Below are 27,875 nucleotides of genomic sequence, written 5' to 3'. Positions count from 1 at the left end.
TCCTGATTTTCTTCTCTCATGGCTTTCCCTTGGAATAAGAAGAACGCTGGAATATTCATGGTATCACCCAGCCCAGCCTTCTCACCTGCTGATGAGGCTTGAAACGTGGCTGGATCTGCTCAAGGTGGCCAGGTGGGCCAAGAGCAGAGCCTGCAGAGATCCTGGTGCCCAGGCCAGGGCTCTCTGGATCATGCCAGCTGCAGCGGCTCCCCACCCCCCACTTCTGAGTGGCGTGGGCCTTGGCTGGGCATGCAAGGCAGGCAGGGGCATGGGCTTCTTCCCACTGTCCCTCCTCACTGCCACCCTTTTCATTCTTTTTCTCCCTAACCCACTCTACCCCAGGGACACAGTTGGATTCAAGATCTTCACTCTTCATCGACATTCCAAGGGAGGTAGGGGCTGAGAGAATCATTGGCCACAGAGGTGTAGCTTGCCAGGAACACCTGAAGGAGGGATAGCAGTGCTTGTGTGGTCCCCAGAGGCAACTCTAATGGACAGGTAGAGAGTGTCTGGAGGGCTGTGTTGAGAGGGATTCTGGGACTGACTGGGCTGCACAGAAAAGCGTTGTCTCCTGACAGCACTGACTAGTAGCATGTTTATCCTTCCTCTCTTGAAGTATTACCACCTCGGGATGGCTGCCTTGCAACTGAGAACAGAGCCTTGAACAGAAGGATGCCTCTCTGGTGGTTGAGTTTAGATGTCACACAACTGCAGAGAGAAGGTGCAGCCATGTGTCTGCATGCTGGAGGTGCCGCCAGCTTACAGCCACTCCTCTCCCCCAGCCCCTCCCAGCCAGTCACATAAAGAAGGACCCAACATCCCAAACTGCATTTTTATTATTTTTTAATAAACTTTATTCTATATTACAAATAAGTTTTTTTTTTGTTCTGAACTGCAAAATAGGAATGCCTTATATTTACATACACAGGTATACAATTAATTATAACAAAGGTACAGAAGCTTGCCTTTACCAAGTTACAACTGGGCTCCAATTTAAATAGCATAGGTTTACTTTTTAAAAACTTTTTTTAAATCTTTTTTTAAATATCTGACTAGGATACTCTTCTTTAAAAATCAAAACCAGAAGACCCTCTTCTTAGAGATCTCATCCACCTATATTTGAGGCTCATTTTAACACTGTTGCCTAAAGATATGTTTTGCTTTGTTGTAACAAAGGGTCAGTGTTCAAGTTGGGAGCTTTAGTTTGAAACAGAAGTGGGATGGGGCTGGAAGCGGGTGACTGGAACAGATATAACCTGCCCTACCTCGTTCAATGGCTTCTCTATGTGACACAAAGACCCCTGTCGGTTTCTTAAACCACCCATTCCTCCTGTTTCTCCCCTTCTCCTCTAGCATTTGAAGCTCAGCTCTGGGTCACCTGGCCAGGCCAGAACCCTGCATCCCGCCGCCCATGTCGGCTCACTGAGCCATTGTCTGATGTGGTACCCTGGAGTTGCTGGTTGCTATGGTAACTCAGCAGGACGCTGCCGGAAGAGATGGGCTGGTTCCTATACGCTAAAGTGGGAAGGAGGGCAGCGGCATCTAATCCTTCCTTCCCACCTCAGGGCCTGGAGGCTTTGTTCCTGCTCCAAGCAGCCAACACACAACTAAGCAAAGACCACATGTCTCAAGAACACCAGGCCAAGGTAGGGAATGGCGAAGGGAGGGCCATCCACTCTAAAACACAAAATCATTGGTTTCCAAATGGAAACAAGATTCTTTGAGGTAAGCTAGCTTTTCATTTTAAAGAACAGAAGGTTTAACAAGCCAACAAGCTAACGAGAACATCGGGGAGGGAGAGGAAGAGAGGGCAGACAGATGAGCACACGTATCCCATCTTCGTCCTGTGCCTGGATTGCGGCTGCGCTCTGTGCCTTAGTCCTGTTTGGTGAAGTGGTCTCGGTCTCTTAAGTGTCCTTTGGGTTGCTCTTTAACTGTATCCTCTGTTTTAAATTCTACGCTTGTAAGGGAGCCCTTCCAAAATGTGCTTGAGTCAAAAGATCAAAGATACTAACAAAGGAAGTTCTAATTCCAGATAAAGAAACTGGTGGAAGATGAGCTGCATAGACTGGGTCTACTTGCTTTTGCAGTCCTGGGAGAGGGCAAGCTTGGGTCTTCCCGTGACCCGTCCCTAATATAACCTCTCTAAAGTTTGAGGAAAGCTAATAAGAGATGTGTAGAATTCAGCCGTACCAGGGCAACCCAAAGAGCCAAGCCTAGACATCAAACGGGGTGGGAATGGAGTAAGGTGAGGCTCCCCCAACCCAGGATTCCCAGCCTACCTGAATCACCTCCCTACCTCTGCCAATACAAACAGAAAGTTCTTTTTGTATGTGAAGGATTTTGTTTCATTTTGTTGAACTTTGCTTTGCTTTCTGGTAGTCACCAGTCTACTCAAGGAATTTAATTGGGATTCTAATGAGTATGCATTTCTTTTACAACCAAAAAAATTCCATATATTTTTAAAACTTGGATACTCCCTCAAAAAAAAAAATTTATGGGGGAGCAAAAATTTGTAGTAAAAAAAAAAATGCTCTCTTGCATGTCTGAAACTTTTACTGCAGTGGATTACTTTCCAAATGAGAGGGGTGGTCATTTAGGTTTCCTGTCGAGGGCTTGCCACCCTCAGCAACACAAAGAGAGGTTTGCAGAGTGTCCCAGCCTCTCTCGGGAGCTGTGTCCATGTCACCTTGGGCTGTGCCTCAGCTCCCCACCCTGTAAAATAAGGCTCTTGTTTCCTACACAGCGAATGCCTGTAGGGTGAGGTGGCGGGAGGTGGGAGGAGGACTCCATCTGTCAAAAGTGCAGGGAAGCACCAGGAATAGCAGCAAACATGCTAATGCCACCCCTAGCATTGTCCTCATCCAGGGAATGTCCTGACCCATTTTTTTTTTCCCCAATGGGAGAGATTCCTCCTGGCCTCTGAGGCTCTCCTCAACCCCTTGGAAGTCATAGGTTTTGCTCCTACCGACTAAGTAATTTGGACTTAACACCCATAGCAGGGCTCCCTTCTTACTCTTAAACTCTTAAAATAGACAAACAAAAATCAGCTCCAAAATCCCAAAGAAATGGCTTACAGTTTTTTTGTTGTTTTTAAAGGAAGAGGCTGAGGAATCAAGGTCTTCCAGTCACCTGTCCTGAGAACTGGCAGGAAGAGTAAGGGGAAGAGGCCCTTGATGTAGATGAGGACCAGGAAGGATGGCTAGGGGTATTTGGGGAGTGGGGAGATGCCAGGGCACAGAGCTGCCTGGGGTGGGACTTCTCTGTGGGACTTCAAGGTGACTCATTCACAGAAAGGCCCCTTGAAGGCCTTGATGAGCTGGCTGGTGCTGTTCACTGGGCTCACTGTTCCTGGAAGGAAGGTCATCTCTGGGCTTCATGCCTGCAGAGCACCTTACCATGTGTGTCTGTCTTTCCCTCACTGCTTGGCTGTCTGTGAGGTGGGAGGTTAGTCCTGGATTGATAATAATATTGGCCCTTCACTCAGTTAAGTGTTTGACTTCACATACTCTTTCCCCTTGGTCCTGGGAAAGAAGACAGATGGAAATGGAGCTTTTCTTTTTAGGTCACACAGAGTAGTGCTGAGACCTGACCTGTCACAGCATCATTCACAGCTCCGGAAACAGTGGCAGAGGATGCCATTTAGGAAGTCATTGAGTGTAGATCCTCAGATGCGGACCCATAGGGCCGTGGCTGGACGAGGGAGCCCCTACAGCCAGGGAGGTAGCTTTGGCTGGGGTGGAACGGGGCTGGGGCAGTCACAGAGGGCTGGGCTGATAGGGCTGAGCCAGCTCCTGTACTCAAGTGGATAAACGGCCCTGGGACAGAGGCTACACATGCAGGAGAGACAGGGTAGAACTGGGAGGGACAGGGAGGATGCTCGCAGTGGGAAGAGCACAGGCAGAAGCCAGACATGCAACAGGCAACACTGGCATCAATGACCTGGTTGTGGGCAGGGGGAGGGGTGGGGATGCTGGGACATCACATCAACCTTGACCCCTGGTGGGCACAGGTCGCTGGGCCTGAGGGGAACAAGTCAGAGACCTTACCTGTGGGCAACTCCTGCTTCTTCCTGGTAACGGTCCTGGACAGTCTGCCTCTAACTTTGGGATTTGTTGAAAACAACTTCTCTTTCCCCCATAGCTCCTTGCAAGCCCTCAAGCTCACTTACCAGGCTGCAGGCACACAAGAGGGAGACTTTAGGGGCTCTAGGGGCTGACTCGGGGTTCGGGGGTCATGCTGCAGTTGGAACGTACCATGGCCTGTGGGACACTTGGGTTATTCCCTGTCCCCACATTTAAAACCATATTGAAAGAAGGCAAGAAAATATTTTCCTGAGGAAGTAACTGGCATGATGGTCACCTTCACTTAGTGGCAATATTTGCAGCTACCAAGAAATGTCAGGGTTTCTCCTTATGGGGAGGGACAAAGAATGGGCAAAAGCTACATCTGGGAGGACTTGTGCCCAGGAAAAATGCCCAGCCTGCAGCTCTCTTTCATGGCTTCCTCTACTTATTCCTTAAAATTCAGGACCCCACAAAGCCCCCTCCTTCCTCACTACCACCGGCCTTCAGCCCTTCTCCCTCCCACATGCAAAATCCCCACCTAAGCTTGGTCAGTGATTTTGATGGCTCAGTCTGGTACCATTTTCCCTGGGAGGGTGCAGGGGGCGAGGTGGAGGGGAAAGTGATGGAGATGGTCTTTTCTACTCTCTCTGCCCAGGACTCAACAGAATGGTGACTGTACAAATTAACTTTGCCTAGAGGAAGGCTATGGGGGGGGACTCCATCCCACAGGACCAAGTTGGCACAATTCCTTCCTCCAGGAGCCCGCAAGCCAACTGGGCAGTCCCTGGATGCTTGCTCTGCCAGGGGGAGAAGGAAGATCCATGGGGGAGTTTGGAAAAAATATTTGGGTAGGAGTGTGGCGGGGGGCAAGGATAGCTTTTTGACCATGTTGCCTGTTTTTACTTTTGAACATCACTATCACACATGCACCAAGAATCCAAACGGAAGCAATGGAAAACAAACAGCAAAAGAAAAGATAATTTTTATAAGTAAGATGGGCTGTGGCTCTGGATACCTGGCTCGGATTTCTCAATCCCTAAGCAGGCCACAGGGACTGCAGCAAACAGAGACATAGAAACCACCCACCCACCAATTAAAGTCAAACTGGCCCCAAACCCCTCCCCCAGGAGACATGAGGACAGCCAGGAAACTTATCTGTCCTTGTCTCCTCTTTCTTCCTAACCTTTCTATTTCTCTGAGGTGTTTGAAGTTTTTCTTATAACAAAAACATGGAAAAAAATTAAGTCTTGTACCGCCAAAGTAACAATAACAATCATCATCTGGTAAAAAATAAAAGCTTCAGCAGAACTGTGATGTCTTTTTTTTTTTCCCTGCTTGTTGATTTTTTTCTCTCTTAACTGTGCAAAACTTAAAAAATAAATCAAAATGCACTCATACACACACTCACACACGCAGCTTCCATCCAGCAAATCTGTGTTAAATATGTTCATGTCTCTTTCCTCCCCAACCCTTTATATGTGCAAAAATATTGTATTGACCAAGGTACTTCCTCAGACCATCTCCCACATGCACTCTTTCTGGCCTTCCAGGTCCCGTGACTTCTTGGGAGGAAAAAAAAAAATGATCAAGGATAGAAAATCCAAGCTTCTCCACTGGGGGGTACTGCACTTGCCAAAACCTTTGGTTGTTTTTTTTTTTTCTTCCTCTTCCAATGCATCATTTCCCATTTTCCTCTTCCCGTTAGGTTGCTCGTGTCTTTTTAACCATCTGTCTTCTGCGATGTCACATGATGTCCTGCGCCAAGGTCCAGGCCTCAGCAGATGACCACCCTGATTTCCTATGGACAAGCAACTTCTCCTTCCACCCACCAGCTCTCAGCATAGAAAGCAAGTATTGAAGTGTCCTGAAGCTGCAGGATGAATGGATGTTCAAGGGGAAAGAGAAGGGGAAAACTTCAAAAATCCTCCTACAAAGGACAAGGAATCCTTTCGAGCTTTCCTCCTACCCCTGGGGCAGACACACACACACACACATGCATGTACATGTGTTCACACATGTGCACATATTCATATCCAAAAGGGCAAGTGTTCTTAAAAGTACAGGACACTCCATGGACTTTGCTGGAAATGGTGTGGCTTCTTCCCCAAGGTGGGGGCTCATTCTGAGTGGATGGCAAGGAACGATGTCTGATGTTTTGGGAGTGAAGGCAAGACTGTGAATCCTTTTCCTCAACCTCACCTAAGATGGTTTTTCTGCTTGTCTCCCATAGTGGCAAACAACTCCAGAGCAGAGCTGCCAACAGAGACTCCTGCTTAGGGTGGGAGACCGGACCAGACAGCACCTATGGTCTCCTTAGGATGAAAGGTTCGTAGAACCCTCCAGTTGACCATCTCTCCCCATAGCCTCTGCTTACCTAGTATCCATTTCTAAGCACGCATTTGCCTGCCTGGCTAAAATGGTGCATCTGTAGATGGAAGAACAGATGGGGAGATGGATGCCAAGGCTGAGGTCATTTGTATGTCCCTCTTCTCAATTCTAGCCAGGCCCATCAGCATGACTCTTTGTCCTTCCCAGACCTGACAAGCTGGAGGCTGAGGTTGGCTGGCATTTTCGGTTGTCTCTGTGAGGCTGTGCTTAAGCCTGTTTCTTTCAATGATGACTGCTAAAGAGATGAGGAAGGAGAATGGTTAAAGAGACAGTTGAGATGTTGATGGAATCATTCCCAAAGAGGTCTGGACAGCCCAGTGACAAAGTCATCTGCATAGCAATGGCACCAGATTCTGCAGAGGGAACGGGGACTAGGCTGTTGACTCCAGCTGTCTATGGAGTTCTCAGGAAGGATGGTGGGGATGGAGCCATGGAGATGGCTGGAGGTAGAATCTCCTAGATGCACTCTGCATTTCAAGTTGACCCTTGATGAAGGGTGACAAAGGAGGGTGGTGATAGATGCTTTCTCTTGACAGCACTCAGGGCTCTGGTAATGGACTAGACCTATGCCTATGATTGTGACTCATTCGAATTTTGGGGGTAAATGGAAAACAACAAATTCTGCTTCCAGGGTAGATGCGACTCTCTTTCCTTTTCTCTCCCTCTGTGTTATGGTTCTGCTGCTAGTATTCAGATGAAAAGGTTAGGAGCATCTCCATGGAGGAATGTAACTGCTCTTCTTTCTCCTGTCTGTCTACTGGTGGGGGAGCAGGCAGGGCAGGTAGGTCCCTCTGGATGCCTGGAAGAGGACAGAAAGCCTCTGGATGCCAGCCCAGTGAGGAAGAGGGAGCCTCAAGCAGCACCTCCCAGCTGCTCACACATGCCCTGCTCCAGCCACATGCAGGAGGTGTGGCCTTTCTTCTCACAGCTGCAAAGCAATCAGACCACTGGCTGAACCACTGGAGATGGAGCTGTGGGAATGGAGAGCCAGGTGATGTCTTCCCAGTGAAGATAATACTGAACTCCTTCCTTGCCTCTTCCTAGGCCAAGGCTGGGACTGAAGCAGGGGCTGCCAAAGTGGAAGGTGAAGTAGCAGCACAGAAACATCCCCTGTTCCTGGCTCCTGATCCCTGTTTACGCCCTGCTGTTGACATGCACCAGGTCAGGAGCAGCTGGGAGAGAGAGGCCCCTCTGATATCTTCTGGTCAGCTCCCTTGCCATGGGCCTGGCCATCCTTGGACTAACTGAGGGTCAGTGGCTTGGTCCAATCGTGTCGGCAGAGAAACTGGAAGAGAAGAGATCCAGGAAGGAAGGAGAAACAAAGGCAGAGAGAAAGAGAAAGGGACAGCGCTGCTCAGGGGGTGCTGCTGATGCCAGTCGGAACTTGCACTTGGTAAAGATGATAATCTAGACTGAGGCACGGCTTGGTGTGTCCCCCTCCAGGGCGGACCTGGAAGGACGGTTCTCAGCTGTCTAAGCTCATGAGGGTTATGACTTGTTCTAGTTTGTAGGCCAGTTTCTGCTTCCCACACTGGTCGTCGTGGTCCAGAGGTCCAAGGATCTGCAGAAGGGCCAAGAACAGGGAGGTTAATCATTCATGTGTACAGGTCTGTGTTCTCAGGAGGCACAAAGATGGTGTGAACGTAGTCAGAAGCCCAGGAAGTCACAGGTTTGTGCAGAGGTGCACACGACACTGCTGGGTAGGAGGAGTTCTGGGCAGCACGGACGGGCACAGCATGTAGGCGTTGGCATGGCAGTGAGCACAAGATGCCAGCACACTCGGTCATGTCTGAATGACTGTGTGCATTCTACTGCCTACAAAAGATGGTAGACAGAGGGCAGAAGCTCTGCTGAAGACACCTGTGCCAAGATGCTGCAGTTACCTGCAGGTTAGACAGAAGATAGTTCCATATCCCATGGAAATGTGCAGTGCTCAGCATGGAGCCTGAATGTGATTTTACGGATGTTAAGACATCCCACCCTTCCTCCCACAGAAATAAAAATCTTCCCCATTAGCTCCCTGAGGCCCCAAATTCTACATTTAGAAAGTCATTTGTTTTCACTTTGCCCATTAAAAAACAAATATCCCTAGAAGAGTAAGACCGTAAGCCTTCTTGGTCATTAACACCTAATGGATAATGTCTACCAAAGCCTTTTCTGAGAGCAGGATGTTGGTAGAGGATGATGACAGCCAGCAATTATGGCCCATGATGAAAAATGTGTTAGAATTTTACTCGGACTCAGGAGATGAGGGGTTGGGTAACGGCTCTGTCAGTTTCTAGCTGGGTGATCTGAGGCCAAACAGGGAACCTTTCTGAACACTCAACGTCCTCAACTGTCAAGGTAGGAATGACTAATCCACCTCCAGTGGAGAGGATGTCAGATAACATCTGTGAGCACCCTCAACACAAGGCTTGCCCCCACTGAGAGGCACTAGACAGTTGGGTGGAACCTACTGGTGCTGGAGTTTGAGGGGGCAGCGATAAGAAGGGAGGACAAGGATCTGAGAAGGAGGCTGAAGGCCCGAGGGAGGCTCCAGGGCTTTGGATTTCATGACCCAGTTAATGTTTCTTTAATTGGGGAGGCAAGATAGAGCTGGCCAAGAACTGTCATTTGTAGGCACCATCATTTCATAAAGATGGGTTATTGAAACACCAACGGTAGACAGGTGTACTTGTAGACTAACAGAATTCTTTCTGAGATGAGACAGATGGCATCTTATAGTGGTGCCCACTACAGCATCTTTATTACCTTGCATTGTGCACGAGACCAGTACTCACCTGCAGACTGGCGGCAGGGTCCCTCTACTAACGGACCCAGCACTGGCTTTCCCTTCACTTTAGTGTTATGGAATTAGGCTGTTCGTGGCCTGCAGGACTCCAGGCCCTGGACCGGCTGGGGCTGCTTCTTTAACCAGGGATTCCTAGACTTTCCTTAAGTGATGAAGTTGGGAGGAAATAGAGGACTCAGGGCACAGGCTTCAGCTTCTCTTACCACCCACCACTTAGAAAGGGTGGCTATGTTGCTGATCAGATGCAGGGAATTTGGATTCTAAATCATCTGGTCTAGGTCTACCAAGCCAAGAAGACTCCCATAGCACCTTGGCACTGGCCAGAAAGAAGGCCTTGTCTATAGTGGCAATGACCCCAGGTGGGATTTTCCAATGAGGGAACACAATGACGAAAAACACATTCTATTTCTCCTGTTCTGTTCTGATTCTGTTCCATTATGCTGTTACTCATTTCTGTTTCATTTCTCGTCTATTCCGTTTCTGTTCTATTCTACATCATACCATATCATACAATACCATGCCATACCACAGAGCCTGCCCATAGGAGTGGGGAGGTCCCTGATTAAAGTGAGTTAGATCAGAGAGAAACATGGAAAACACAAAAAAGAAGGAATAGTGGAGAGAAAATAAGAATTAAAAAAGACAATATAAAAGAAATAAGTATTTATATATCCGAGAAGCACAGGGATGAATGCAGAATTTATGGAATGGAGAGTTTCTAGCATCCCAGCCTTTGGGGCACAGCCCCCAGTCCTCAGTGGCCATTTGTCCAGCAGAGGTGGAAGTGTCTGGGGTGGGGGAGTTATTTTACGTAGAGGCATGCAAGGTTGTCTTTGGTTTCAGCCTCCTTCCATCCCAAGGGGCCCAGAGCAGAGCAAAGCTTACCTCCTCGCTGTATTTGCCCACATAGGAGAAGATCTCTGAGAGCGCACTCATGGTGTTGAACTCATTCATGTGCATCCGGGACTGCTCGGCCAGGTATGCATTCATGTCTTGGTCGCTGATGGCCGGCATCTTCCCTATGTCCGAGTAATACCTGCGGAGGGTGGAAGTAGGGGGAAGCTAGAGTCGTGCACATGCAGGAGAGAGGAGAGAGATGCTCCCAGCACCGTGTCCAGGGCCATGAGCTCAGCTTGCACTCCAGGTAGTGGGTGCCTGTGCTGTGACCACCTGGGGACTACTGTGGTCTCTCTTTCACCTGCGTTTCTGGGTCTGAACCAGGATGAGCCCTCTGCAGCTCTGGATGCAGAATACATAGAGGGAAGGGATTTGGGGAGTGGCCAACACATTGTCAGCAGACAGACAGGATAGGGACCAAGAGCCAGAGGGGCCCGACTTCAGGCATCCTTTCTGCTCTTGACTATCACACGGAGAGGTCTAGACTGTCTTGAATTTCTCTGATGCCCCTCCCAAAGACGCAAGGGACCTCCTCCAGCAGGGACTGAAGGCTCTTCCCAGCAGCTGCTCTTCTCTGATGTCCTCCTCTCTCTGGGGGCTAAACGGGAGGAGGCAGGGCTGAGGCTGTTCAGGGAGAGACTGGCAGAAGGCAATCAGTCACTGTCACTTGCAGCTGTGCACTGCTGTCAACTGGTTAATTAGACGCCAGCATTTACATTTTTAATTTCTGCAATTTGACATTTTATGCACCAAACCCCAACCTCCCCGCCAGAGGGGAGTTGTACAGTTTCTTAATGAGGAACTGAAAGGCCTCAGTGCCCCAAAGACAGCCACTTCTCACCCTCTCCTATGCACTTTTGGGCTTGTGGACTGCATAAAACAGAACAGGTAACTGCAATGACAGGGAAGCAACATAAACCTTGAGGCCTTGCGGAGCTGGCTCAGCCTAGCCCAACCCAGCCCATGCCAAAGCTCTGTGGCTGCCATGCTGGAGAAAATAAACCTAAAACCTAGGATCAGAGGGGATGGGGGAGGAGAGTCTCCAGGGCAGGGACTAGGGTGCATCAGGCAAGGCACCTAGGCATGACGTTTAAGGAAAGGCACTCTCAGGGTTGTGCAATTGTTAGTGATAGTGACAGACCCTGGGAGTTCTCAGAACTGGAATCTTGGTCTGAGGCTCCAGGACAGTCTCCCCTACACCCCAGCCCTGTGTCTTTCCCAGCCCCACCCTCCACTTCTCCAGCCAGGACCCCATCTGTCCCATGCTGTTTCCCTGACCTCCAACTGCTCCCATCAGGGCCCAGGAGGTGGGTGAAGACTGGCAGAGATGGGTTTCCTGTGCTGTCCCAATCATCGGCTCAAGGGCCTGCAATGGAATGACAGCTCAATTTGCACTAGAGCATTCCTGGGCTGGTGAGGGCTGGGACGGCTGTCCTGCTCTGAGCCACAGTGGTACTGGGATTGCAGATCTGTTGTTCTGTCTGGAAAACGGGGAGGCAGAGGGAGGGAGATGACAGCTGTGCTCCTTAGCAAGGGAAGGGGCTGGTCAGAGGGGACCCCCATGGCTCTTAGGAACCTGGCCACATAGCAGACACTTTGCCAACTGCTTTGTTGAACTGGTGGCATTTTGGCCGGGCAGGAGCCTGAGACGGGCAACAAAGCCAAGAGTGTAATAACCTGGCCTTTCTCAGAGCAGCCTGGGTGTTCAGACAGGTCGCCCTGCCCCCATCTCATTTGGATTTCCACCCTTCACCTCATCTTCCATTCCCAGCCCCGCCTCCACCTTCACAGCCCTCCAGGCCCAGTTCCCCTTCCTGTTTCATTTTGCTTTCATTGTTGCATCCCCAAAAGGGCCTGTTCTCTTCAAGGCCTATGGCCCACCCCAAAACACATCCTCAGGTACCTCAGTACACAGGGCTCTGAGTAATTTCACGACATTCCAGGTATAAAACTGCAGTGAGACTCGATTCATTGTCACTATTTCTGGAATGCAATAAATGCCAATGTTCCATTTTATAGTGGGAGACCGGAGGTTTCGGTAGTAGCTCCCAACCTTGCCATTCTCAAGATTTGTGCCATTGTCCCCTTAGGGATCCCACGTCTACCAAGCAAGATATGTTTATCAAGTAAAGGGCTATCTTCACAGACCGTATTGGTAAAAAGCGTGAACAAATAACCTCACTTGCTTTTGGTACCATGGCCAGCATCTGGCTCCACAACTCTGGTAACTCAGCCGAGTTGCAAGCTTCCACCAGACAGATACACTGTGTCACCTATGCACAATCAGAGCCTCTGATCTGGTGAAAAACCCAGATTCCCATGGAAAGGATGTAACTGTCACCAAAAGCAAACCCTCCTGCTCTTTCTCTTACCAGTTGTGAAACCCTTCACAGCAGGTGGACCACTCTGTCAGGCTTTTTGCAAACAGTGCCAGGGTCCTTCTTGCTGCCTCTATAGTCTCCAAGGTGTAAGGGATCCTAGGTTAGGGGCCACTGTGTCCGCCGTGAAGGCACCATCTCCAGGGGAAACAACAGAAGCCCAGCACTCTGTGCCTTCACGGTGGCTTGCCTCATGGCAGGGCACTAAAAGCCCTGTCCATTTCTCCAAAGAGAATATTTAGAAGTATATCTGTGTGTGTGAGAAAGACAGAGCTTCTGGTGTGGAGGGTGGGAGCCGAGAGTAGGGTAGGACAGGGCTGGGGCCCTGACCATCTCATCTAGAGGTACTGGGTGAAGTGCCTGTCCTGATGCATCGTCCTCTCTGTGAGGTCAGGGCCTTGCCGGGTGGCTCCTGAATCTTTCCTATTGCCCTTTCACTGGGGAGGCTACCAGGGCATGTCTGCGGCCGCACACTAGCCCACAGGTGGGCCAACCGCATGACCTCCTTTTCAGCAAGGTCTAAGTCAGCTGAGCCGAGTGGCCACTGGCAGCCCAGTGTCTGTGGGTGTGGAGCTTACGTCTTGTTGACAGTCTACCCTGTTTTTGATCCCAAGCCCGCTTGCTGCTAAGTGGTCCCATCATCTCTGCAGGGCTTTGCCCACGCTGTCTTGGCCCCTCCTGCTCCCCCCACTTCTACTCCCTAGCCAGCACCTTGTGCCTGATGCTGACCCCATGCGGCACTACCTCTGCTTGCTTCCTTCTTGCTGCTGTTGTGCTTGCCCTTGTGCTGGGCTCCATCACTGGGAAGCCTTATTGATGGGGAAGGACACAATTAAGCGCAGCTAAGGAACTTACAAGTGCTCTCATCTTCTGGCTGTGCAGTGAGGAAGGGAAAGGGAGCCTGTGTCCCTGCACTTGAACTTGCTCCTGTGAGTGTTCCTCCTGCAGGTAAGACCATCTCCAGGAAGTCCGAAGGACCCCTCCAACCTGCCCCAAGCCTGGCCTGCTGGGAAGTTGCTGGTCCCACCACTGACCTTCCCTGGTTCTCTTTGCTGAGTTGCTCAGCAGGGAGGAGGCCAGCACCCCTGACGTCCCAACATCAGGCCTCTGGGAGTGATCATAAAGATCAACACCCCTCAGAGCTGCATCCACCACTGTTGGCCAGCCTGCAGGGCCCTGGTCCGTGGATATCTATGGAGTGGTGCAATGCCGGCAGAAATCCTGGGCCCAGAGAGTGACAGTGAGTATCTCACATCTGCCTTTGGGATAGCTCTGCAGTGACTGGGAATATGGTCTCCGAGGCCCTAAACTCTTTGGAAAGAACACAGCATTGGTATCCCTCCACACACCTCGAGGATGAAGATGGCAGGAGTGGAAGATATTTCCAGCCTGATACTCTGATGTCCCCAATATGCCCCTTTAAGGTCCTGCATAAAAGTCTTTTCCTCTGTGAATCATGGGAGGGTCTCTCTGGGCCCAGCAGAATGAGGCCCCACACCCCGAGTTCCCCTTTGTGACGCTCGTAGGGCCTGCTGAGCATCTGTCTGCACGGCCTCCCTGACCACAGGAGCTGCAAAGAAAGGGTCAAGCCAATGCATTTCAAGTACCCAACTCACCCATGATGGATACCGTTAATGTTTGACCCATGGATTAATGAATATGTTAATGGAATGTCTATACCTCACCTCTAGTATTGCTCCCAGGGTGAGCTGTCACCACTTTACGTATTTGACTGAATGGTTTCCATAGGAGGCATATTTAAATATTTAAAATTTTTAACCTTTTTCATGATGTGACACACATGATAGACAACATTCAAATGCATGGCACACCCTAGTCCAAACCCCAGTGGCCTGCCGTGACTCCATTCCACTTCTTAAGAGCTGACTGATGGCAAGCGAGTGAAGCCAATGAATGACCTTGCAACTCTTCCAAGTTAACATCAGAGGAAATCACTCCTGAAGTAGGGCTATCAGAGTATTAGGCTGCAAATATCTGAAGTGTGCAAATGTGTTACTATTGGCAATGACATAAAAATTACAGCTGCTCACGACACACCACTTCATGGTGATGACACCATTGGGTTCTGTCTGTAAGATGAGGGTAGCAGTTAACTGCTCATCAGAAACCAAGAGACTCTTCTCCCTTTTTCCAGATTTGGTGACAAGCAAAAGCTCAAATTCTTGGAGGAGGGGAGTGAAGACTGGGAATCCAGAGTGGAGCCACAAACCACCATTATCATAAGGTACTTGGAGGCAGGAATGGGAGGGGAGGATGGGTGGGAAGACGGTGGGAGGGAGGACAGGTGGGAGGACAGGTAGGAGGAAGAGTGGGAAGACAGACGGGAGAAGATATGGGAAGAAAGGAGCGAGGGCAGGTGGGGGGATGAATGAGAGGACAGGCAGGAAGATAGATCAGAGGACGAGTCAGAGCGGGGTGAGAGGGCAGCTGGGAGGAAGGACGAGAGGATGGTATGAAGATGGGTGCAAAGTCAGGTGACGGGACAGGTGGGAAGACTGGTGCGAGACTAGATGGAAGGATGAGTGGGGGATGGGTGGGAGGACAGATGAAAAGATGAGTAGGAGGGTGGGTAAAGAATTTCCAGAAGACTCAACATGCTGGCAGAATCATCTATGCTGTTCAACCAAGAGTTAGTGTGGCTTCCTGAATTCCTATGCTTTCCGTTTGCACCTGCTCCCAATAGAGGACCAGCCAGGGTAAGCCTTATTTCTTAGCTGTGTTGGTGCAGAAAACCTTCCCCAGAGGCATGCAGGACACACTCCACAGCAGTGAGCCTCTAAGCTGAGTCCTGGGAGGACTGCTTCCATGCAACTAACGGCAGGGCAGCAGATTAGGAAGTGAACAAGCTGTGGCCACAGAGGACATCACTCTGCTGTCATCCTCAACTGGAGGCTGCCAGTGCCCTTGGAATGGGGAGGTGAGAAGTCAGGTGTGTTGTGGTCCCAGGTGAAGAGTGCCCTACCGGACTTCCCTCTCCCCTCCAGGGAGCCAGAGGAGCTCAGAGGATACCTCCTCTGTGACTGGGAGGGGACTTGTCCCTCCATCACCAAATGAAGCAGCACTCTGTGCTTGACCTCAGCCCTGTCTGTGCTATTTTCTCTATCTGCCTGTCTTTGTACCCCAGCCCCAGAGAGGAGAAAAGATTTGGGGCCTCAAGTAAGTGAAAGATGACTTTCTTGAGAGTGTCAGTGGTTGCTAAGAAATGAATGGGATCAAATCACTCCTAAAAATAACCCAAAGGACTGAGTTGACTTGTGACCTGCAGCAGCTGCATGGCACACATCTCACTGAGCACCAAGCAGAAAGGAGACCACTGGCTCAGCCCAGCCCATGCATGAGTCTCAGCCCTGCTTCCTCCCTCCCCACCTGGGGCACTATCACAGTGACACTGTGTCACAGGCATGACCCACAGCCCAGCTGCTGCCTCTTCCCCTTCTCGCTGCTGAAGAATCGGCTGTCTACATGGGAGGGTTTGGAGGGCCTGCTCCTGACAGCCCTATTGTTGGAAGAGTGAGCCACTGTCTACGAGGTGAGAGCCTGTCTAGGTGATTCAGACCTAATCAGACACTCGGACAAAAGAGTCAGTTTCCTTCCAGACAGCCAAGGTGGCATGTCCACCATCTGTATCAGTAGGAAAGGAGGAGAGGGTATCAAAGAGCAGAGGGGAGACAGACAACAAAATCCAACCCTTTTAGTGACACTAATGCACCGAGGTGGCCAGGACTCTACTCCCTCTTGGTTATTTCCTTTTTATAAGGGAAGGCAATTGTCAGGTATCAAGACAGAGGCTGTCTCTGCCATAGGGACAATGATACAGTTCATTTTGTCACCAAGCCAAGAACTTCCGCACTCTTTTACTCTTCAAAAAGGGACCAAATCTGAGCTTCCATCTAGGTGTCTTATATTTAAGCTACCTGGAAAAGAGAAAGTCTGAATGCAGGAATGCCATGTAGAGTTGTGCGGGTTGTTCACTGCGCAAAGGTACTTGGACGAGAGGATGAGCTGGAGCTGGCAAAGCCCATCATTCAGCAAACCATGCACTTGGCGTGGGGCCACATCATTCTGTAGGAAGGGGCATGTTTCTTAAACCATACAGAGATACCGTATGGGTTGGCAGTGGCCCTGTTTGAAAGTGACGCAAATATGTAGAAAGGTTATTTGGGAGTCAGCTCAGAGGCTTGGGATCTGGTTTCATCTTGGTCCCTTAAATCACCTTGGGCAGTGAGCCTCCAAGTTGAGTCCTAGGAGGACTGTCTCCATGCATCCAACAGGAGGGCAGCAAATTCAGAAGTGAACAACTGTGGCCAGATCGCTCTGCCACATCCTCACCTGGAGGCTGCCAGTGCCCCTGGAATGGGGCGGTGAGAGATCAGGTGTGCTGTGGTCCCAGGTGAGAGCTGCCCTGCCGGACTTCACTTTCCCCTCCAGGGAGCCAGACAAGCTCGGAGGATACATTACTGAGCCATTCTGAATGTCTATTTCTTCACCTTCATGGCATAAAAGGAGCTTATAACTCCTGTCCTCTCCCTAGTCCAGGGCTGCTCTAGGGGAATACATAAAGCTTCGGCTGGTTGCTTAGCTCAGGTGCTTGGTGTTTGGAGCTGATGCGGCTGAGACCAGCCATTAACCTTCACCATGAGTCAGCGCTGCACTAGGAGGAGCCCAGCCCTGCAGCTCGCAGAGGGATCTTCAGTCATGAGAGCGCCGCAGGACATTGGGATTTGACCACAACACAGCAAGACCCGGGCCATCAAGAGCTCGTGTGAGTCAAGGGGCTGGGACAGTGAGAAGCTGTTCAGACAGTGACAAAGACATCCCATCGAATGCTGGGAACTGCCAGCCAGGCAGGAGCAGATGGGTAGAGGCCTCTAGCCTTTTCTGCAGCAATCATGTAGTCTGGCCCCTTAAAGTCTTATGATGACAGCTTTTATTTCTTTTTGGGATGGGGAGGTGAAGATTAGAGATTAGAGCTGGGAGCTACCTCTCCTTTCTGGGCCTAGAAGGCATTTCAGCCACTAGGATCCAGGGCCTGTTATACAGGGAAGCAGCGCTACTGCAGCAACCTCTGGCCAAGTTTTCCTATCCTGTTTTCGGGGGACAGCAGCCCTGGGACGTGCGGATGTGGGTGAGGCAGTGGTAGGATCAGGCTTTGTGAGTGATTCATCTGGAAGAGCAGCTGGTTTCTGACGGGGAGGGGACCTTTTGTGGGGGAAGCTGATGGCTCCAGCAAGGGGCCCTGGCTTGGCTCCATGGCCCTGCACTCACCTCTCCACCCAGTTCTTGTAGCTGGGGATGTCCTTGGCATACAGCAGCTTGTTGGAGGGCGAGTCCTTGCCCAGCCGGTGCTCAGATGTGGAGCAAGAGTCCATGAAGGTCTGAGCCACCACAGAGAGGCAGGCGTCTGTGATGCTGTTCTTATGGATGTCAAACACAAACTGCGGGTTCTTGATCATGTTCACCCAAAACCGCAGGGGCAGGCTGCGTGGAGGGAAGAGGCAGATGGTCAGGGGAGATGGGCCAGTGGGGCTGTGGCGTGGGAGGCAGGGGTCTCTGGAGGAGGAGAGAAGCCTGGGGAACTAACAGAACTTAAGAGTCTTCTCTATTCTAGGGATGGGATGTGCCAGGGAAGGAAAGTGAGGCAGGTCTGCAGGGCTCCGATTTACCTTCAGGAAACTGAGGACCAGCAATGCTGAATAATTTATCCAGAGATACAATGTTGGTAAGTACTTGAGAGGACTTGATACCCAGCCTTGACGGCAGGGCTCATCATCTTCCGGTTGGCATGAAAGGCAGCCATGATGTGTGCTATCAGGTGGAATTTCTAACTATCTATCTGTCTGCTCCGAAGCCTGATAGAAGAGCATCCAGTTGGCAAACTTTGGGGAATTGCTTGGAATCTAGGCTTCGTATCTGACTCTCTGCCATCTACTGTATGACTTGGCAGAAGTCACACCCTTCCTCCCTGCCTGGGCCTCTCAGCCTATTCCTGCTGGGGCTGAGAAGTACGGTGTAGCTGACTGATTTTTCATCTCTAAGTTGGCACGCTCGAAAACTCACATTCACCCACCTCATGGGCCCCTTTGTATTCCCTCTTTCCCCTCCCTGCTTTTCCCGGTTAGCCCCTCTTGCCCACCAGGAACTGTGCTTGCAACTGAGAATACAGTGATGAATGAGACACATTCTCATCCCTCAAGAAGCCTGTGTTCTGGTGGGTTCATGGAGAAGGCAGACATGAAACCAAGTGCATGCTGGGAGGACTGTCGGTCCTAGGACCAGAGATGTGTAGGGTCCAACATGGGACCAAGGGAAGCCTCAAAGTCTACCCAGAAGGCAGCGTCCGGAATGCCTTCACAAAGGGGACACTGGACGGTGGGAGTTTGAAAGACGAGAAGGAGAGAAAGAAAGACTTGCACAACTTTTCTGTCTTCCTTTCATTCTTTTTTTCTTTTTCTTTGAGATGGAGTCTTGTTCTGTCACCCAGGCTGAAATGCAGTGGTGTGATCTCGGCTCACTGCAACCTCTGCCTCCTGGGTTCAAGTGATTTTCCTGCCTCAACCTCCTGAGTAGCTGGGACTACAGGCACCCGTCACCATGCCTGGCTAATTTTTATATTTTTAGTAGAGATGGGGTTTCACCATGTTGGCCAGGCTGGTCTTGAACTCCTGATCTCAGGTGATCTGCCCACCTCGGTATCCCAAAGTGCTGGGATTACAGGTGAGAGCCACCTCACCTGGCCTGTGTGTTTCTTAGCAGGGTGAGGCCTGGAGGAAGGGGGTGGGGGATGGGCTGCAGACAGGATATCTGCATAAACAAAGGTACAGAGGGAAAAGTGTGCCCTGCAGTCTGCTATTGTAAGCCTGTTGCTTATAATGTCCCAATCCTGGGGCACTGGGAGAAACTGCCTGCCTCCCGCCCCTTTTGCCTGTAGCCGTCCTTGCTGGCTCTGATTCTGCAGCTTCCAACCAGCCTGCTGGGACGCAGGTGGGAAAAACGGCTAGGCGCCGTGCAAGGAATCGCTTATTTCCTTCCCTCTGCTCCCACCTCTGCCTCCTGCCATTTCCCCTGATGTTTTATTGTTGTTTTGGTGGTGGTTCTCACTGTTGGTAATAGTTAGTTAGAATGTTCATTATGTGCTTGGCTTGCTTCTTAGAACTAAAAGTCTTTGAATTACATTATTTCAATAGAACCAGTACAATATTTCTATACTTATCCTATCTCCCATCAGCCAGTATGTACAAATAACAAATGCTATAAATACAGAAGACCTAATGTTCAAGACTGCCAATCAGTCCACAAAGATCTATTAAGTTCCTACAAAGCGTGCAGGGCGGGACTCAGGCTGGCGGCACTGAGGTCTGACAATGTTTGGCGGTGTTTGCTTTATCCCTGGAAATCCAGAATAGCAAATAATTGGATGGTACCCAGGAAAGCTGAGCGAGCCATGACACCCAGGTGAAAGCAGGGGTCACTGCAGCTGGGCTCAGAGCCCTGAATGGAGGACTGGTGACTTCCCAGCTAATGAAGTCTCTGTCCACATCTTCCTGTTGTTCCAGAAGTCCTGCCCAGGACAGGGACGCTGGGAGTGCACCTTTGCTCTGCTGGTTGTCTCTCCCCTACGCTCTCTGGTCCTCAAGCCAGTTTTGCAGACAGGCACAGCAAACAGGGAAGCCACAGCACCCACTGGAGGCTCCCGCCTAATGAAATATTAGCATATTATTAACATTAGTGGTGGCACTAATCTCTGGTTGATTGCAGCCACTCAGCCTAAATGAGCAGGAGGTTTATTTAAAAGAGAAGAGGTAGGGAACCATGGAAGAAGCAGGCGGGGAAATGGGGGGTTACACCTTGGGCCAGGAATAAAAAAACATCACTTTTCAATCAGAGACAATTAACTCCAAGTCAATATGCAGATCTTAAAATTCTCAGACTAACTGTGTCTTGCTCAGGGTAGCAGCAGATCAAGTCAGGGTTGAGGGAAGTGTCCTTTGATGGGAGAGTGTGAGCCTAGCAGGTCTGTCTACTTCCTGGGATTTCCTTTGCTCAGACCTGAGTACTTGGAAGAGCTGGCATCCAAGAAGGATGTGGCTCCACTCTAAGGACATGATAGTACCCCTGGAGGTAGCCTTACCCCAGCAGGAGGGATGGGCTGAAAACAAATGGTCTGGATATCATTGTAGGTGATATTCCTGCAATGCGCTACTAACGGCAGGTAGAAATGTTTAGAAAGACCCGCCTTTCCCCAGCAAGGACCAAGAGAAGGTCTGGGCAGAGCATTTTTTTAACATCTGAAGACTGCTAACATTCTAACATTCAACAGAGGCAGTAAGTAGGAAGACGCACTGACAGAAGCAGATTGGTAGGCTGGGGACGCGCTCCTCCAAACAGCTCCCAGGAGCCATGCCAAGAAGTCTAGGGGAATTAAACGCATCTTACGTAGAGGCAGGTGCTGGAAAGTATCAGACCCAATATGGCTTTCAATGGAGGAAATCGCTTCACCCAGTTTTGCTACATTGAGTGAGCCATCTAGATTTTTGAGTTATTTCAGAAAGCTTGGAAGAACCTCAGCACTGAGGTCCTCTCCCACCTGGCAAACCCCACGCTTCTCGCTTCCTGCCTGGTTTTCCATATTCAGCAGGGATAGTCTCTTCTTCCAGTGAAGAAGATGAGGAGCCAGAGCATACTACATTGAATAAAGTTTTGGTATCACAGCCTGACTTCTGCCTTCATCTGTGCATTGCTTTGGGGCCCGGGGCTGGGTGCCAGGGTGCTTGGCTGAGCCCTAATGCCTTGCCCATCCTAGCAGTTGTCAGTGCTGGGCAACAGGCCCATACTGCCTCAGAAGAATGATCTAGGGAAGAACAGCCTGGGACAGCACCGTGGAAAAGCCACAGGGAGGCAGTTCTGGAACCGATGGGACAAAGGATAAGCCAGCTTTGCCTCAGGTAGAGCTCTCAACCAGAGACCACCTTGGCTCTGTGTCTCATCAATATTTACCGAGTCCCAGCTTTATGCAAGGTTCCTAACTGCTGAATACTGATGTGTGATCTTGCAACTTCAACCTGAAATACAAATTACTCACAAGTGAAGGGAAGGAGGATCCATGTTAAAAGGAGAGAGGGGATCATAGGGGAGAAGACCTAGAATGTTAATTAGTACTTGGAGAATCTTGTTGCCTCAAAGGAAGACACAGTGGTTAAGGGCAGGTCTCTTCACCACACAGAGCTTGGAAAAGGAGTTTAGGGGAAGAGAAGAGAGAAATTGTTTGAAGAGAACAGGGCTGCCCTTTGTTCACCTGGCTGGTTCCTAGGTTTTTTTCAAAACTGCTTGCAAGTCACTATTAGACGTTGCCCTTCTAAGATCCAATTGCACATGACACACCTTCCATCTTCCATAGCATTTGTCTCTCTGCCACACCAGGAGACTTCCTTGCCTCTCACCCTCATCTGTCAGCTCACTGAGAGCTGGGGCCATGTCTGATTAGCCCACGACCCTCAAGTGTCTACCATCATCACAGGCACCCAGGAGGTACTTGGATGGAAGAGTATCCTGACTGTGACATTCGGCATATTATTTCTGGCTTCCTCAGATGTTTCAACAAATGTTTGTTAACTGACTAAATGATAGGAAAGAAAGATGCACAGACAGATTTGACTAGAGGGAAGGGAGAGAGGAGTGAGCACAAAAATCTAAAAAAGAGTGCATAGGGAGGACCAGAGAATGAGCCTGCTCAGAGTCCCTGCTGATGAAAGCAGACTCTGGCTAGCCCTTCTCCTGAAGGCCCAGAGTCCCATCACCATTGACTCGAGGCTGGGTGGGCTCGGGGCTCCCGATGCATCCCCTGCCCTCCCTTCACTCACCAGTTGCTCTTCCAGGTATGGCGGACGTGCGGGTCATGAATGCCATGCTTGTCAGCCTGCTCATCCAGGAAGTCAAACATGTACTTGATGGCCAGGGGCAGGGCAGAACCACGGTGTGCCGTGCTGAAGATGGTCTCAAAGAGGTCATCCACAAACTTCTGCAGCGTGCCCTGGGGAGGCAGGACACGTCCAGACACAGTTTAAGTCCTGTAGTTCTGAGGATGGCTTTTAAAACCTGCCTCACAGACCCAGGAAGGGGATGATGGTATACAAACCACCCTTGCTTGGGTGAAATTGGGTAAGCCCATGCATTAAGTCATTTTTTTTCCCATTTCATCTGTCTCTAACAGCTTTAAATTCCCTCTGCACATGGAAAAGAGATGTAACACTGATGACTGGACGTACGTAAGGCTTCCGCCGCCAACAACACGGTCTGGTTTGGTTGAACACCCTCTGGCGGTGTTATTTTAGCACTTTTCACAAATGCTAATGAACACTCACTTGGTCAGAGCAGACAAGCACAATCTGCTGGTTTTGTTTGGGCATTACTCACACTGGCTAATGAACAGTGACTCACTTGGCTCTGCAGAGAGCAGAGCCGAGCCCAGTCTCAGGAGTGAAAGACGCTAGCACTGCAGGCAAGCAATGTCCCCAGAACCAGGATTAGAAATGGTGCCTTGGGTCAGGCGTGGTGGCTGAGGCCTGCAATCCCAGCATTTTAAGAGAATCACTTGAGGCCAGGAGTTTTAAGACCAGCCTGGCCAACACGGTGAAACCCCATCTCTACTAAAAATACAAAAAAAAAAAAAAAAAAAGAAAAAAAGAAAAAAATAGCCAGGTGTGGTGGTGCACATCTGTACTTTTCAGCTACTTGGGAGGCTGAGGCAGGAGAATTGCTTGAGCCTAGGAGAAGGAGGTTGCAGTGAGCAGAGATTGCACCACTGCACTCCAGCCTGGGCAATAGAGCAAGACTCTATTTAAAAAAAAAAAAAAAAGGAAGGGATGGAGAGAGGGAGGGTGGGTGGGTGCCTTGGAAGTCGCTGATAGAGCCCTGACTTTCCCACTTAAAATCATAGATGATGCCCCAGAGAAGAAATCATTCTTTTATAAGACATGGGGGAAGAATGTGAAAAGAGGCAGTTAGTGTCTCAGTATTTCAGAGGGCATGGAGAAGAGATAGAAACAAATCTTCAGGTTGCATGCCAACACTGATGTATTGATGAGGTTAGCCTGGAGCACCGGGTTGAAAAGGATTCTGAGGTTTGGTACGGGGACTGATCAGCAGTGCCTCCTGGGGCGGGTAATAGAGACGGCACCAGCATGAATGCTGGGTACTGGTCACTCTGCCATTTCTGAGGGCTGATGAAGCCCCTCTCCATAGCCTCTGGGCTCCCTGCACCCAGTTCTCAAGTCCGATACCTTAGTGGCCAGGAGTCGGGTCAGGTAGATTTCAGACACCATCTTGCTCCCCCGGTCCCCCTCCTTCTGGTCTCCATGCTCGTGGTTCTTCACCAGGTGCCACATCTTGACTCCGCTCTCCAGGTCAGGAGTGATCATAGGTGTCCGTGAGCGGAGGCTGTCGGGGCTGCCCGTGTACCTGATCATGTTTTCTGCAGAGGGAAGGATCACCCCCCCAATGCATGTGAGGCCACATGGCCTTCATCACCTTACCGAGTATCCCTGGCTCCGGCGGAAGCCAACGCCTGTCTGATCCTTCCTGCCATTGGTTGGTGCTGTCACCTTACCTTGGTTTGGTGCCTTCCCTGAAACTGGGATGCCTTTCTCACCACCTCCGGGAAACTCTGTGGCTAATTCCACCCACTCACATCTCCCCCTCCTTCCTGTACCCTGCATCGTGTCAACCCTTAATTACTCAATTTGTAAAAATATAAGCCTGTACTTTTTTAATGCTTTTCCTTGTAAGAGTTCTCAAGTCATGTCTCAGGATGTGTTCTGTGTAGCCAATTAAGTACATACTTAAGAGCAGGTAGCCTGTCTCCCTTAATAACCACTGATCGGGTGCGTAAGCACCTGGTAACCTGCTCACCTTACTCTGTCCTCCCCTCTGCCTGTGCCAATCATTCCTATTTATTTGCTGAAACTCCTGCCACTGTTTGTGAAGTGTCATGAAATGAGTACTGAGCAGGAAAAAGAAATGGCGGTCCTACTGTGTGCAGGCACTTTTCTCTGTATTCATCTATTTATTATCTAGAATGACCATGTTCAGTTGATAGATTTTTCAGTCTCTTCTTCTGGTAAAATTAAACCAAAGCTTATAGTGGTCACATGACCAATGCCAAAGCACACAGATAGGGCAGAACAGGGCTCCTTCTGGCTTCTGTCCCACCTCTGGCACCCTCTCCCCACCACTGCAGAGCCTCACACCTGGTCTGTACCTGCACTCCACTGCAAAATAACAGTGACTCTTACAAATCACTTAGCCTCCGTGCATCTGAGTTATAATGTGCTAATATGCATAATAGGGGAAAATAATAATTATTTAATTCATTGGATTGTTATGAACATGATGTGAGATAATAGCTATCACACAAGGAAAAGCATCTTACAGCCTGGAAGACATGTAAGAAGGTTGGCTTTATTTCTTTTGCACCTGGATGAAGGTCTTGCTTATGCATCAGGAGCCTGAAACCAGGGGCCTCTTCCCCCACCTGGCTCTCTTCCCTGATGATCAGCCTGCCTGATGCCCCACCATCCCTCTCCAGGATTCTCCTGCCTTCTGGCTACGCTGCCGTCATGACAACAACTGCTCAGGACACCCAGGACTCCCCAGAACGCTCGGTGGGATCTTACCGTATTTACTCGCTGAGGTCCTGGAGACGGTGGAGTTGTTCACTGCGTTATAGGCTGTCACCTGCTTGGACACTAATGCTACCACGGAACCATCTGGGACCTACAGGGAAAAGGCTTCTCAGGGCCTGGGCACAGCAGCTGTGCCACTCCAGGAAATAAGGAGAAATCAGGATGAACTTGGCACTAAGGGGCAACTGGTGCCTTGCTGGAGAACTAGGGGACTTTGGAGGCTGTCAGCTTTCCTTGGAGCAAAACAAGACATCGATCTGGATACTGACTAGTGTTTTATTTTGTGGCTTCTCTTGGAGTAACTTCTGACAAGAGGTCATCCCCAGCATTCTCTATCCCAGTGCTTCCCTGGGAGATGACCCAGCCTTAAATGTCCAGAGGAACTTCTCAGGAGGGCCTTCCCCTGGGAACTCTGCCCATGCCCTGCAGAAGGTGTGCATGTCACCATGTTATTGCCAAAGAAGCCAGGGTTCCCTGGTTTCTTGGCTGGGAGACATCAATTTCCTCTGGATCACTAAGAGAACATGGAGTGTTGGTGAGGAGCTTAGTGTCTAGCCCTGTTATTCCAGGGCAATGACTTCTAGGGCAATGGACATGTAATTGACTAGCTCCTCCCCTTTCCACATTCCCCTCACCTGGTAGTGGGCCAGTGTGTTCAGTCGCTTCCAATCATTCTCAATCTTGGTGGTGATGTCTTCATCCTGCAAGATCATCCTCACCCCACTTCCTTGCCGCCACTCTGCCAAGAGAGAGGTGCATCTCAGAGAGGCCCTCTGACTCTTCCTGAAGGGAAGCTGAGGACCCCTGTGTAGGTACCCACGCAGTGCCATCTTAAGGGTGTATCTGTTGCCAGTGCTAGCACATGCTCCTGTGAAAATGGAGTGCCGAAGCTCTCAATGCCAAAAGGCCCTGAGTTCCAGTTCTGGTTCTAATCCCAACAAACTATGTGACCAAAATGGCGCTGACATCACCTATCTTGCTATGAATGGCCACATCTGTAAAAAATAGATGCTCAAAAAGCATTGGCCAAATGAATGAGGCACATAATGAAACACTAAGCACTTGGCAAAGCATGAGGCAAATGCAAAGTGGTATAGTCGTGGTAACACGGCTTGTTTGCTTGACTGGAAGCTCTTAGAGCTGATCAAATCAAGCCTGCAGGCTCAGTCACTGTGCAGCTCCAGACCTGTTCCAGGGGTGTATCCTACAGGGTGAAGCTGGCAGGTGTGTCACCCTTGTCAGGGAGATTGGGTCAAAGAGTGTGGAAAATACCAGCAAAACCGACTCTCATGCCCATGAACATCCCCTTCCACACAAAGTTGATGTAAATGATATCAACGTTGTAATCCATCAACACCTAATTATTTGATGTTGCAAGGATATGCTTACATCACCATATTATTATCATGGGCCTAAATACCTACAACACATGGGCTTACTGATGGATCACACATCGGGAAAGGGGAATCTGTTTCTCATCAACCAAATCTCCATCACCTTACTTGGTACAAATCACGTGTAGGTGGAGAAGTGCACATTCCTATCTTGAAATGTACACACACACAAATCCATGTGCATGTCAGACACAAACTCTCATGCAGCACACACGTGTGAGCTCACGCACACACACATACCATTCTCATGGACACACACCAGAAAGGAAAAACAGCCTCTTAAATTCAAATACAACATGTGTTCCAGCCAAGAAGCCAGATATTTGGTTTCCAGGCAGCCCAGATCCTGCTCAATGCCTCTCAGATGCTGATACTTCTGAAATGTACGAAGAACGCTAGGCTTGTTCAGAGTGTGGTTAGTTGCTGGATTAAGTGGCCTGGCAATCACTGCTTGACTCACTACAGATTTCTTCCTATGTCTCACATGTTCAGATTCTCTTCCTCATTTCCCTCCTGCCAAGCCACATGTGTGGCACAGAGAGCACCAATTCCTCCCTGCATTGTGCATTTACTTTGATCTGTGCTGCCATCCCCATTTCACGGATGGCATGCCCTTTGGAGTAGCAGAGATTCTCCTAAAATCTAAGCCCCTTGTCTCCAGTCCCTGGGGCTTCCCTGCTGCCTGATTTAGAGCTTAGTGTAGTGTCTGGTGGTCAAAGGAGTGAAAGCATAGGGACCTACATGCTTGCTTGCTGGAGCAAGAAGTCTCTGGGGACCAACCATCCCTTAGTCCCTTGGATGTCACAGCTAGGATTGCTCATGGTGATTATGGTCTGGGGCAGTTAGGCTAATGAGCAAAATGGCTTACTAAGGTGTCTGATCACTGGTGTTTTTGCTTATTATTGTATTTTTTCTTGATTTTTGTTTTGTTTTTTTATTTTATGGATGTCTGCATGCATGTATTCTTGAGTGGTTGGAGCAAAGGAAGGGGAATCTCTCCAAGCTGGCCAGACAGCTGATGGGCTATGCAGTTGGATGCTGATGGAGACAAGCCCAGGTTGCGGGGTATACGGCACTGAGCCTCCCTTGCTTGCATGGTGAGCAGCACCTGGTTAAGTAGGAGGCTGCCAGGGGTGGAGGAACAGCAGCACAGGAATAGCTTTGGGGCACAACACAAAAGGGAGTCAGCATTCTGCTTCATCATATTCAGGGCAGGGAGAGATACAATGAACTCAGCTCTGGACACTAAGTCCCAAGTTCTC

General features: G+C 49.9%; 1 protein-coding gene across 2 annotated transcripts in view; it reads right to left on the bottom strand.

The window, feature by feature from the left end:
- Positions 1 to 830: 830 nt before the first annotated feature.
- Positions 831 to 27,875, bottom strand: part of PLXNA4 (plexin A4) — a 466,285-nt gene continuing 439,240 nt past the window's right edge. For both annotated transcript variants that reach the window (XM_039472947.2, XM_074379046.1), the window contains exons 26-32: positions 25,855 to 25,958; positions 25,211 to 25,310; positions 23,819 to 24,009; positions 22,400 to 22,569; positions 17,808 to 18,020; positions 10,132 to 10,282; positions 831 to 8,016 (exon numbers count right to left, since the gene is read on the bottom strand). In XM_039472947.2, the coding sequence (XP_039328881.1) occupies positions 7,921 to 8,016; positions 10,132 to 10,282; positions 17,808 to 18,020; positions 22,400 to 22,569; positions 23,819 to 24,009; positions 25,211 to 25,310; positions 25,855 to 25,958 (1,025 nt within the window). In that variant the 3' untranslated portion in view covers positions 831 to 7,920. The remainder of the gene's footprint in view (positions 8,017 to 10,131; positions 10,283 to 17,807; positions 18,021 to 22,399; positions 22,570 to 23,818; positions 24,010 to 25,210; positions 25,311 to 25,854; positions 25,959 to 27,875) is intronic.

Source organism: Saimiri boliviensis, chromosome 10, assembly GCF_048565385.1.
Source record: "Saimiri boliviensis isolate mSaiBol1 chromosome 10, mSaiBol1.pri, whole genome shotgun sequence".
NCBI classification, from domain to species: domain Eukaryota; kingdom Metazoa; phylum Chordata; class Mammalia; order Primates; family Cebidae; genus Saimiri; species Saimiri boliviensis.
The sequence above is the reverse complement of the archived record's forward strand: the minus strand, read 5'-3'. Positions and strand labels throughout refer to the sequence as shown.